The 13881-nt window shown below is 38.2% G+C and overlaps 1 protein-coding gene across 1 annotated transcript; it reads left to right on the forward strand.

Annotated features, from left to right (window-relative positions):
* Positions 1–36: 36 nt before the first annotated feature.
* On the forward strand, positions 37–13533 carry LOC110043748 (adhesion G protein-coupled receptor D1-like). The gene is made up of 20 exons (XM_089297443.1): positions 37–220; positions 1800–1934; positions 2164–2304; positions 2647–2711; positions 3618–3680; positions 3950–4067; positions 5604–5747; positions 6026–6083; positions 6218–6320; positions 6836–6882; positions 7239–7362; positions 7575–7678; positions 8177–8288; positions 8645–8798; positions 9188–9254; positions 9379–9445; positions 9564–9640; positions 12471–12597; positions 12905–12946; positions 13338–13533. The coding sequence occupies exons 1-20, from the start codon at positions 37–39 to the stop codon at positions 13509–13511; spliced, it is 2106 nt and encodes a 701-aa protein (XP_089153569.1). The 3' UTR covers positions 13512–13533.
* The last annotated feature ends 348 nt before the right edge of the window (positions 13534–13881 follow it).

The following is a 13881-nucleotide window of genomic DNA, read 5'->3' on the forward strand; positions in this document are numbered from 1 at the left end:
TTTACGTTTGCCAGGGATATCACACAACGCACTTTAATGCAAAACGTTTTAAGTAATACTAGGGCCCAAGGAATTTCAGTATCGGTGGTTGCCATGGGAAACAGCACCAGCAAATTAGGCCTTGTTAGTCTTGTTGAGCATGAGCATGACCTGTTTAGCGGAGACGCGGCTGATGCTGAGGGAGTAGATGTTCCCTGGATTGTTGACTTCATTTGCCAAGGTACATTTTATTGCTTTGATTAACACAAACGAGGTGATACCCAACAAACGAGGCACGAATATTATGGAGTAATTGTCTAAATACTATATTCTTCAACCGACTGATAGTGTGGACATTTCAATTTGGTTTTAACGATGTGATGGTATGAAAAGGCGCCAAAATCTGTGGCGCGATTTAACTTTTTGCATTGAATGACATGAACGTGTGGGAAGCGAGAAGAAAGACGAGTTTTTTGTTCTGAAATATTCCTTGCAAAAACTCTTCTAAAGTCGTCTATATTTTGGAAAATTGCAACTAAGAGAAATATGGAAAGATCCGAAGTAATAGTGTTGCTGAAAATTATATACTTCGTGCATTTCAAATTAGCCAAGAATTTACGCAAAACAGTTCCGACAATCTCTTTTTCACTTTCTGAACGTGATTAAGGCGGCTTTTGGATCTTCCCGTGATTTTTTTGCCGTTTTGTTTCCTAAAACCCTTTTTGAATAAATTTTTCAGAGTACCAGACTCTTCTCACCAGAGTCAATGTGGTGTTGCCAATTATTTCTTGTATTTCTGTGGTAGAAAGCTCGCCAAATCTGCTACTTTTTAGTCATTTTCTTTCGACGGAACTTCCGCCTACCGCCAACAAATTTTAAACTGAAAGACACTTGCCTCACATGTTTCTTTTAAGTTTAAAGAAAAGTTAAAGGTTTAACCCGGAATTAAGGTGGCTCAAAACAGATTCCAGCATTTTCCAACAAGTCGATTTTGATGGGTCATTATAACTATTCTGTATCGGTTGATGCCACAATCGTGGTATCAGAAGAGCGCCCAATTATTGGTTAACATTTTGGTGTCAATTTCGTGGCAAAATAGGTTCCCATAGCAACATTAAATTGTCGAGAATTTAAGGTAGCTCTGAACTCACTCTACAGAATGCCTTTAAACTCGGTAAAAAGTTGGATGTTATCATGTTTAACACAATTCAATAATCAAAATGAGTGTCACCGAGCTCGTTTTTGAGTTATAAGTGCTTAAAGCTTAAATTAAGGCTGTTTTAATAGGTTTTATTGTTGCTATGGTAACCTGTTATATAAAATAGATGATTGCAACTTGTTTACCCATGATTGGGCAATTGTGTGATACCATTATTATAGCATCACCTTCACTTGTTAAACAGTGGTAGTATTCGTCCTTATCCTTAGAAAAGTGCTGGAAACTGCTGCCAGCCTCCTTAAGTGAATCAACGAGAAAGCTGTAGAAATGCACTATCTGAAGTTAAAAACTTAGGAATAAAAGTTAAATAAAACAAGTAACAACTTTAAAAGGTGTAATACTCGGGTGCAGGCTGATTTGAGACTCGTTTAGAACGCTTGCCTAATGGGAAGGGGTGTAGTACGACATAATAATCTCCTGTCATGATCTGCTCCTTCAATTTTGTCTATATTTCACTGTTGTTGTTTTCATGGTAGTTGTGGAGGTGGTACGCACACGTCATGATCATGCCATACTGATTTTTGACTAATTAACATTTTCATGAAAGCTGACAAATGACGCGGAGCTTATTACTTAAAGCATCTTCGATTTATTTTGTCAGATTCGAAACCAAAAGCAATGGAAACTGACCCTGGCATAGTGACCACAACCTTAACGTTATCATCATCTGCCATGCCACAAAGTACTAATGCGCCAATCAAATATACTGGCCTGGAATTCACTCCATCACTTTCTGGTAAGTAATTTGATATGTATTTGTTTTTCCACGGCTGTGATGAATTGCTCCAACAAAAAGAAATTTCAAAATTAAATCATTTTCCAACATGTATCTTTAAAAACATATACGAGAATATTTTACTTTGACCTCGACAAGCTGTAGAAGCTTATATGCACCCCTTAAATAATAGTAAAAGACTTGAATATATTAGGCAAATACGATTTGGTTTCGCTTTTTTTTCTCTCAGTTGTACCAAGTAAAACAGATGATTATAGTATAAGACAGAGTTCAGTCTTACCTACAGTTACTGCCAGTGCGACTGCTTCAGCCGGGTCATCAGTCTCTCAAAACGGAATTAGTCAGCGGACGGTACAGGAACTTCAAAAAGGTAATTTATTTATTTACTAATACTTACTAAAATTAATAAGGAAGTATTCGTTTACAACTGAAGATAATAGCAGCAGCACATCGAGACCTCTATTAGGTGATACATGAATAAAGTAGTTGGTGAGGCTGACCGCCGAATCAACCGATCAACTCATAGACTTTGAGAGCAAATTACCGAATTATTTTAATATAATTTTACCCAAATATGTAATTGTGTGAGATAGCTCAGCCAATAGGATTACAGCATTTTTGCTAAATTGAATACTTAATACGGTAAAATTCAAGTGATTATGCCCCTCATGTACAAACCAACAACTAACGATGTAGTGGCTCTCTGTTTCAGATCTGGATGATCTCCTCGGTTTTAATATCTCTTCTATCGATATAAAGGACATTGCTAAAATTCAGGTGAGCTTAAATAAAACTCATCCTAGATTTCTGTAGTCTCCTGTCTTCTTCTTCCACGGTAATGAGCCACAATTTCCGTAGATTTCTCCAACAATGAAAATACGATGCCAACTGTAGCCCAGTGGTTACATTTCCGAGCTTCGGTTCGGAAGGGCATGGCGTTCAGCCTCCGGTTGGACTCCACTGATGTTCCTTCATACAATCTTCTTTTTTTTTCCTTTGAACCAAGTTTGGTGTGAAAAGACATTTTAAGGAAGGACATCAAACCTCCCTGACCCTAAATTAAAGCCATCTTGCCATGTCTTTTTTAATTTAAGCCGCTCTTTATTAGCTTTTGATGTTCTTTCGTACAATCTTCTTTTTTTTTTCCCTTTTGAACCAAATTAGGTGTGAAAAGGTATTTTAGGGAAGGACATCAAACCTGGCTGACAGTAAATTATACCCATCTTGCCATGTCTTTTCCTTTAAGCCCCTTTTTATTAGCTTGTATCCAATAGGCAAAGACCTGCAAAAGTACTGATCTTACTTGGGATGGCATTTTTTTTTATTTGGGAAAGATTTAATAATGGTTTTAAAAAAATTCTATAATCTTAAGCAAGGTCTTGCATAATTTTCACAGCACGTAATCCAAAGCAAGTTTAGGCTGTCAATAAATCTACATTTAACATAGGTACCGCTAAATTTGCTACCTAATTCAAGGAGTATCCCTGTAGCTTAGTGGTCACATTTCGGAGCTTCGGTTCGGAAGGGCACGGCGTTCTCCCCACCCTCTCCCCCGAAAGGGGACTCCGTTTGTTTTTTTCATATTTCTGTTGGACTCCATTGATGTTTTTTCGCACATACGATGTTACCAGGCCATATCAATGTGTCAATTGTTTTACTTTAGATTTTCTTTTTGACTTGTAGAGCTTTGTTAGTTTAGCCGGGGATCTCCTGATAGAGAGTCACAGAATTCCAAACGCCTCAGAGGTACGTGTGTCTGATTTCACAAAAAACTGTAAGGAATTTAACCAAAGAAGTCACAGAGTTGAAAGAACTAAGGCGACCTTTTTATTTTGCTGTTTTCAAATAATCATCAACAAATTTTATAAGTGCTCCGGCAATACTTCGTCCTCAAAAAGTTAATTTCAATTACTGAAACGCGTTGCTTTTCCTTTTTTGCTAAATGATAATATAATGTATCTGAAATGCTCTATTCTAATAACGGAAGTAAGCTGGTTTTGATTCAACCTCTTCAGCGTGGAATTGAGTTCATGTTAGTGAAAAGAGTTGAGGAAATTGGATTTACCGTAGCAGAGCAAGTGAAACCTACAAGTGATGGTTATAAAACAATAACACTTTCCTCTGGAAAAGTAGGTGAGTCACTCAATACTGTCTTTGTTCTACCTATAATATGTTATTTACCTTACCATAAAATAGCTTTGTTTCTTTGTCTGTAAAATCTCACAACATAATTCCTAAGAAGACCAAACGTACAAACTGGCTACAAAAATCGAAACCAGTGGCGGATCTAGGGGAGGGGCCCGGGTGTCCCGCCCCCCTCCCCCCTTATTTTTGGGGAAAAAAAGAGAAAATCGCAGGAAGAAAAGCCGGCAGGGCAAGCAATACAAACTGGGGCCCCACTGCCTTAAGTTCTGGATCCGCCACTGGAAATAGCCTTTATGAACGAGATTGTCAGTTTCATAAAGTTAAAGCACAAACCCAATCAGAAAAACCCGGAAAATTGTTAAAGATGCTGTTAGCTTTTTAAAAGGATCGTCTAAATATCGAATCCATGCTAAGTTTGTCACTTATTTGCCACCAGCGTTCAGAGAATTCTCGAATCGTCTGGGTAACTAATGTTAACTTCAAACACTACACATCGTATCGCTCGTATCGCTAATTAGTATATACCACACAAGTGAATAGTGCTTCTCGCGCGCTCTGATTGGTTAACTCGGAGGTGATTAGCAAGTACTATTCACCTCCGAGCAGCCGGCGCGAGAGATTTTAAAATTTCCGACCGCTTGTCACACATAAAATAACGTTTCAGTCCGCTAATTATTCAGCTTGTGTGGTATATACTAAAACAATTATTCACCTCAGTGTCGGTGAAAGTGATGGATATTTACCTCGCCGCTTCGCGGCTCGTTAAACATCCACCACTATTCACCTCCACTTCGGTGAATAATTGTCAACTATTGACACTAATCATTCACAGTTCGGGCTGGTTACCCTTGACGATCGCAAACATTCTTATATCGAAAGCTGGTGCCCAGGCTTCCCTAGGTAACTGGAATGGCAATTGCAAGTGGCATCCCCACAATACGTTTTTCTTGTTTCAAAACTTGCCCCATGGATGCTATCTAGCTAGAAAAAAAAAAGAAAGAAAGAAAAAAACGCATGGGTTCTAATTTTCATACCAATTAGTCTTGAGGTTCACATGATCTCTTGATATGTTAGTTTGAGGTCAAAATCAGGCTGGGTGCTTAACTAAGTTTCCCTAGGTTTGTTTCGCCCTCGATATGGGAACCTCTCGATCACGAAAGGAGCTGCGTATCCATAACGTCACAGCACCTCGTGCCTCCCGGGAAATCATTTGTTATTTCGATTTAGACTGCTAACTCCGGAATCCAAGGGTCTTGTAGAGTTACAGTTGTCCAATAAACACCAAAAAATTCCTGTTCTCAGAGCAAAATAAAGGTTTAAAACTCATACTCGTTCACAAACTTTTCAATTCTCTCAGATTCATTCAGGTAAGCTCTATGACACCATTTTAGTTCCCTTGGGATCCTAATGAACACGATTTTACCCTTCTTAATCAACATTCGCATTTAAATTGTGGCTAATGAAGTTCGGTTGAGTAGAACGAAATATTCTTATGATATCTATGCGTCTATTTTTTATCTACAGATATGGCGGTGGCGTCTGTGAATCTAACGCGAAAGAAAGAGCTACGATTTCCAGACATTCTTGACGGTGATTTCGAGAACTATGCACGCCACGACTTGAGTAGCGTTATGCTTCCTCGAGAAGCCTTCCCTTCAAATGCATCAGGTAAATTTATACTAATAAAATAAAAAGTGGGGAAGTCGTAGGAATGTCTTTTCTCAGTTGAAAAAAAGGATTCGAGGATAGTGAGTTGTTGGATCTTTATCAATTTTTATTTGTAGCATCCGAAATTGACTTAAGAGATATTGAAATACTACCTGCAATTTTGATTATCATAAACGCGTTATTACTACTTGTGCAAATATTACACAGTATTTATCAATTTTTAATGTTCTTCGTTGTTACACGCCAATTACTTTTCTTTCCTTCTTTTCTCTCATCAGAACTTGGTAAGGTGGTGTGGATGATGTTTGACTCATTAACAGCTATGAAAGATGCAACGTGAGTGTTGATCTTAATAATTAGTTAAATCACGACACAGTTCGACTATACCTTGGGAAAAAACATTGTGAAGTCCTATAACTGTAGAGAACCTTTGAATGACACCAACATGTTCATTGTGATCAATTCCACAGTAGCAATCAAGAGGTAGGAACTCGCATTATGAATATCATTACCAGACCGCAACGCAAAGGTGAGTTTGAAAAACCAGTCAGGATGAAATTCTGGCTTTCTAAGGTAAAACTTTCTGCTTGTGGAATAACTAATACAAACTTATAATCAGGAAAGTCATTTTGAGCATGCGCACGTGTGTCTAGCGGACATTCAGAGCACGTTGCCTGGATCAAACTGAGATCTAATTAAGTATCTTTGATTTTCGACGTAATGTTTTTGTTAATTGCTTTTTTGAGTGTTTGTTTTGTTTTGCTTTGCTTTGTTTTTAATTTCCTTTAGCCTGCAGTGCAGGCGTCTTATTGGGGCGAGTTAGCATTACAACCTTGCGGTCGTCATGTTAGACCGCCATGTTAGACGGTGGGGGACTCCTCCCCTATCCTTCCTCTTGCCTATCATTCACCCCCTTGGTAAAACTTTCTTTCTCTCTCCAATCTTCCACTGCATGAAAAATTCAAGATGGCGGCTAAACTTTTTACGATGTGAGCGCTCGCTCGATAAATTCTCGCCTGCTCTGCAGGCTAAATTTCCTTTAAAATGCTTTTTTTTCCCAATGATCCTTCTTCGCTGTTTTTTCATAGCCAACTCTCAGCAACACGAACTGCGTATTTTGGAATCAAAGTAGTATGTAAGTTAGATCTTTATGATATTAATTTGTTTAAATCAATTTAAATCTTGTGGAGTGATGAATTCCTGTTAACTCCAAATGCACAACATTATCTTTAATTATTTCAAAACTCAACTTGACTCCTTATTCCTTTAAATAGAATATATCTAGCTTCGTTCCATTATATGTTCCTATCTCTTTAAAAAAAAAATCAAGGTATAAAATACCTGTACACCTTTCGGAGTCAGGCAAATTTTGTACCTTTTGAAACACCGACAGAAAGTTGCACAGAATCCACAAAAAACTCACCACTTGTTGCTCTATCACCAGTCGAGTGATTTCTTTTGTGACAAAAAAGTAATTTATTTAAACTACAGGAAGGAACACGGTGTTTGGTCTACAGAAGGCTGTACAGTTGTGCAAAGAAACTATTCAACAGTCATGTGTCACTGCGATCATCTGACCAGTTTTGCTGTTCTGACGAGGGCCACTCCAAATCAGGTGAAATATTGTCCAACTTTTTATTATAATTTTAACAAGACGACACCAGTTTTCCATACGCCTATCCCGTTATTGATCATGAATTTCGTTACACCATTGTCAAAGTAGCTTTGGATCTAAGAAGCGATAATTGATTGGTCCATTGATCGATCGATTGGTTGACAAAGTGACCGACTGATTGCCTGTCATGATACTTTTGTTTATCTTTTCAGCCCGGCAAACAACACGAACTACCTCTAACCATTATCACCTACGTAGGCTGTGGTTTGTCCATCTTGGGATGCATTCTGACAATCATTACATACGCATTCTTACCGTAAGTTATGCAGTATACAATTGATCCAAGTATGTATATGAGAAGGCCAAGGAAGGCAGCGTAGCTACTATAACCCACCCTTTACCCCTTTGCCATAGTTTCTGTTAGCCACGTCGCTCCACTATGTAGCGCAGTAAAGTTCTCCTTCCCCTGCCTCGATCCTGGACTTTGAGTTCTTTTAACGTTCAATCCTAGCAATATCTGCTGAAGTATTTGTTCGGCTGACCTCGTCCAGTTGTTTTGTTTTGGCCTTTCTCGCTTTCTTTTCCCTAGTCAGTACTAGAAATGGGTCTGTAATCAGCTAGGGAGATTGTGATTAATTAAATAATTGCATATAAAGAGAATTTGAAGCCAATATAGCTAGGTAACTTGTTCGAATAGTTATACACTCAGTGTGGTCCTTTGAAACATCTATTTATACTCTGTTCGGATGTTCAAAGATACCTTTGTTAAATTAGAAAATGAAGCTCATGTTTTCCGTATTTATTTCCTTTACAGAAGCCTTCGGTCGCAGAGAATTATTATTCATATAAATTTGGTGACTGCTGTTTTGCTTGCTCAAGTCTTATTCCTTGTAGCAGCTTTTGGAGTGAAACCACAGACATCACAGGTAAATAACTGAGTGATTTTGATCAAGTTTAAATGTGATTTAATTAAACGACATACATACACAGTCAAATAATGTCCACAGGTCGATAACAAACGAACATAATGTACGTTATTTGGCTTGAAGTCTTTAACTCAAAATAAGCTGATGATAAATTGTTTACGTAAATGATTGGCAACATTAGTCGTGGAACACTCTATACATTTCTTCTCTGATCAGAAGCCACTAAAACGGGGGAAGGGTAGTAATCTTTATCAAGTGGAACAAAATTGTATTTTCTCAATATTACTATTGTCAGGTTTCATTCGTTTCTTTTGTACGCGATTGGATAACTCATTCAATGGATTATTCTCTTGTAGGTTGCTTGTTACGCAGTCGCAGTTGGACTCTTTTTCTTTTTCCTATGTGTTTTTTCGTGGATGCTCGCTGAAGGAATCCATATTTACTTCATGGTGGTCAGAGTCTTTGAGTCAGGAAGAGGAAGGAATCTATATTACACGTGTATAGGATGGGGTAAGGTGGCATCGTTTTCTTAAACTTTATTTTCTTGACTATGTTTTAGATTTTTGCCGATTTGTGGTCAATTATGCTTAGCTAATGTAAAGATACTATTTTGCGGTCCCTGTAGTAGCTTAGTACAGTTTTAGAGCAGTTTTCAATCAAGTGTCATAAATAATCAGACGATCACTTTGGTTTTTGTTTTACTAAGAATACGGTTTGAGATATGCTGAACAGTCTAATTCAGTAACTGGTTTGGTTTTGGTTTTACGACACTCAATTAAAAACCGCTCTAATCTGTGTGCTATTGTTGAGGTTAGTGCTGTTCAAAAGTTGGACATTCTGCAGATTTTTGCCCATTTACAACTCATTCTGGTGATTAACATAGTTTCATTTTTGCCAAGGTTTCCCATTCACCGTAACTGTAATCGTCGTTGCCATTTTTCAAAAGAGGCTTCTTTCAAAGGAAATGTAAGTTCAAACTGAAATTATTTTTCAACAGTTACGTAAGAAAACCGTCGGAGGCATATCTGTATCACTGCACTCCATGGTGAAAGCGTTACCTTCTGTTAACCTACTGTAAATTCTTTCTTAGTTGCTGGTTGTCAGTGGAGACAGGAGCTATTTGGAGCTTTGTTGGTCCAGCCATCTTTGTCATGACGGTATTGCACATCCTAATCAATTTTGTTAATATAATTACACAGTTCAAACAATCCAAGGTTGTTCCACTGTATGTGTCAATTTCATTCTCATGCATACCTTCTCCATTATATTCTTTAGATTAATTTGGGCATACTCACAATGGTAATGAGAGTAACCTCCAAAATGTTAAATGAAGAATCGCCATCTAATGCTAGGTAAATATTTAATAAACTATATAATAAAACTAAATAAATAAAACTCAGTACTATTTCCATTGTTTCCTTAACATAGTAATATATAGACTTAGATTTAAATAGATTTATTTTGGCCCTATGTGACCATGGTTGGTATATAGACCTAACCAAGCCTAAAAGCAGAGCACCTGATTTGGCTTGAACCTGCGATCCAACCCAAAACCTGTACCTGGGCAGCGATCAACTCCAAAAAAAAAAAGCAAGTAACATCTATAAGCTCTAAACATGAGCCCGCGATGGGGTCACGTATTACTATTCAGTATCAATTAAACATAACGTGGATGCCCAAATTTTAAAGTAAAGACGTACGCTGTAAACCTGCCTATCTCTTGGGGAAAATCCCCAGGAACAAGGTTGTTTTAGAGTGACATTTCACATTGATTTACATGAAGGGGCGTACTTAGGGACGTGCGGACGGACGTACGGACGTAAGTACGGACGAGCAATCACATGAAAACCAAAATATTTTAGCTCGATGGGTTACCAAAGCAATGGGGCTCCGCTCATGCGCCTTCAGCGCGCTGGAGCTCTGCTATTGACAATGCCATTTAAATGAGTGGTCTTTTGTCTATTGCTTGTCTTCTTTAGTCTGAATTTTTGGTGTTGTTATTATCGTTGTTTTGTCCGGTTTTTTTTTTTTTTTTTTTTTTTTCTATTTTCCTTCTGTTGCAGTTTATGTAGCAATCATTTTATTCAGCTGCTTGTGTAAAATTTGACGTTTATGTTTGCGAATCGTGCGCCGTAAGTTAACCAGTTACCATGTTTACGGTGATCTACATGTGAACATAGAGCAGTTTGCAATATTGGATGCAATCAGGAGCCATAATCGGGGACGGAGACCGTAAGTCTTGGGATCCGCGCGCACCTATGATATGGGACAATTTTTCTATTTTTAGAACAAATTGCGCCATCCTGACGTCATATATCCGCGCGGATCCACGCACATGTCGGGGGTTCTCGTGTGGATGTTGTCACGTTGCATGATCAAATGGTGAGAGTTGAGAGATTCTCTTGCGTATCTTTCACAGCGATGGCAGGGAATAAGACAGGGACTAAGAACCAGGGCGCTTATATGTAGTTTTATGTTCTGAGCCAACGGAAAAGGTGGGTTTTTCAGGGTCGAAAACAAGACTTCAATCTCGCGCTGGGAATGAATAAGAAGATCTGCTCGCGCTAGTTGTAAGCTTACGCGTATGTTTTTGTGTTTGTTCTGACTTAAGAATATAGCAAGAAAACTCTCTACTCTGGTATCGAGTTAATTTGTGAGTTTCTCGGACAATGGTTAATCATAACCAAAACCTGTTTTGATGGTTTCTTATTGTTTCTGCTTGTTTAGTGAGTTTGCAAAAGTTTTTGAAAGGAAAGTCTGACGCGTACAATTAGCTCATTTGCATAGTGCGGCTCGTGCACTTTCAAGTCCGAGTCGTTGTTTTCAATTGTCAACAAATCTTGACAAAGATTTCTTTCGTTATCTTTTCTGCTGAGATGCTGCAACAAATCTCACGAACGCAAAAAAAGCTACTAACATCATGTGTGTTTCTTCAACATAAGCATGGTGAAGTTTTACACTGCGAAAATGGAAATAGACAAGGAGTTTGATAACTCGATCAACAAAATCGAAATGGTTATTCGAAGTTGATGAAAGAAAGCGTCATCGTAACTTTGCTGATTATTTCTGCTTTATTCTCATATTTTCAGCTTAGCTTTTAATATGTCCTCAAACATTTATCAAGCTTAAACATATTTAAAAACTATAGAGTTATTGTTTGAGTTCGATGTACGCTTTCACACGAAAGTGCGGCGGAAGTACAATTTGTCATGTTTACTGACTGTACAAAACACGCATCGGCGGGCGCTCTCATTCATCGACAACAAAGAATTTACTGGATTTTTACACGAATAAAACTGAGCGGTATCTACGGACGTAAAGTTATTGGGCCTGAATGAAACATCAAGCGTTGCTTACAATTCAGGCGAAACTCAAACTAGCAATTATTTTATTTTACTTTTCGGTCGCGATAGACTGGCAAATTCCTCGGAAGCGTGTGGCAAGAGGAGCTAGGAAACTATGAGGTCCTGAAGCTCTGCTATATCTAAATATATCGAGCTAGTTTTTTGTTGTGTAATGGAAAAGCTGTTAATCTTTAACATATGTGAAATTTAAAGTGGAGTAATGTACAGCTCATGTAAAAGAAGCATCCGTCAGAACACAACTTGGTCAGCGATATATATCTAAGCTTAAAGCGGAACATACCCAAATTCGACACTGTCTTACTTCACTCAAACTGAAGCAGCTTACGACGAAAATACTTAAGCAAAATTCCAACAGACGTAAACGCGTTGAGTTGTGGGCCAAAAACATAAAAAATATCGGGAATTTCGGACGCCATTTCCCCCGCGCGACATCCGCAAAAATCCTCGCAGCATGTTCGCGCGTGTGCCGCAGGCGATGGCGTAATTTGTTCTAAAAATAGAATTATTGTCCCATATCATGGGGACAACCCCAATACTAGAAATGGCGCGCGCTTACGGTCTCCGTCCCCGATTATGGCTCCTGATGCAATAACATAAAACCAATTGCTCGAGCCAGTTACATAGGACGCAGATGATCTAATTAACCAAACACAACTCGAACTGAATACATGTAGCAGACGCGAAGCTCGGGAAACGTGTTCTGATACGATGACAATGTGGCGAGACCCAATAGTGTCACATTAGTAATGGAAAACTAGAGCAAATGCGAACCGCTCTACACACATTTGAGTTATTGTTGTTGCTCTGTAATTTAAAGGTCTTTGGCAAAAGCTTTTGTCACTCTTCTTCCAATTCTGGGTCTGACGTGGGTATTTGGACTTCTTGCTGTTAACAACAGTTCTGTGGTATTTGAGTATCTTTTTGCCATATTCAATTCCTTACAGGTAAGTTGTCTTCTTACGTTACACAGGAGTTGAAGTACCCTTGTTTTTTCACGTGGTTTTATCCACATCATTTTCAACTAGACTAATTGGTTTACTTTGTTGTTGTTGTTTTCTGAGGCTTTATAGCTACGATTCAAGACAAAAGTAAAAAAAAAAATTGCTCACTAAAATTTTCATAATGAGCCTCCAATATAGCTAAGGAGAGAGGGGGCCTCCTAAATAGTTAGCAAAACTTACTTTGATCAGTTTTCCAGTTTCTTTTGTCTCCCCAGCTCAGGTTTTCTCTCTGGTTTACCTTTTTTATTAGGGCTTTCTTATCTTTCTCTTCTACTGCCTAAAGAATACAGAGGTGAGTTACACGACAAAGGCCTAAGGACCGTGTTTGTTTGTTTCCTTGTTTTTTGTTTGTTTGTTTGTTTGTTTGTTTGCTTGTTTGTTTATTTGCTTTGTTGGTTGGTTGTTTGGTTGCTTTTTAGCACAATTCCTCCTTTGATTCATCATTTAATCTTTAATCTGTCCTTATACACGGTATAAAGTTCATCAGGGTTTACAAATACAATGAATATATCATTAAAATTCATTTGCTACTATATTGCTTGTTTCAGCTCCCTGTGTACTGTTTTCTTCTTCTTCTTCTTCTTCTTCTTCTTCCTCTTCTTTATTCGTTCAGTTGATTGTTTGCTCGTTTCTGTCTTTATTTCATCGGCGTTGTTGTTTTTTTTGTGTGTGTAACGTTGTAGGTCAGAAGAGAGTTCAAAAGGAAACTGCACAATCTTGAGGCACAAAGACATCCGAAAACTTCTTCAAACCCTTCGACCACCCCAAAGAGCCCGCCACCGGAAATTAAAAGTGATCATCATCGTACACTACAAGAAATGATGGCAAAAGAAACAAGTTTTGAGACCAAACTATGAACGAAGCTCACTCAATTCAATATGCTTAGGGACCGTTCATTTTTTATGAGGGAGGGGGGGCTGGTGGGATTTGGGAAGCACCATTTATAAATCGCATGACCCCCCCTCAGCTTACCAATTTTTTCACATGGCCCCCCCTTATAGCGGTCATTTTTTGGGATGACCCCCCCCCCAAAAAAAAAAATTAAACAAACAATTTTTAGATTTCAACTTTTTTAATATTTCTCTATTATCCCCCTACTTCACGTTATTGTGCTCACTATGAAGACAATATTTACAATCCCTATACTACAGAGAGCTGTTGTTTAAAAAACAAATCAAAAGAAAGAGAAGTCAATTTCGGATCTCCTAGTTATGGCTCGCCCTGAGC

This window comes from Orbicella faveolata, unplaced genomic scaffold, assembly GCF_042242905.1.
Source record: "Orbicella faveolata isolate gen_17 unplaced genomic scaffold, um_ofav_v1 contig_1, whole genome shotgun sequence".
Classification (NCBI taxonomy): domain Eukaryota; kingdom Metazoa; phylum Cnidaria; class Anthozoa; order Scleractinia; family Merulinidae; genus Orbicella; species Orbicella faveolata.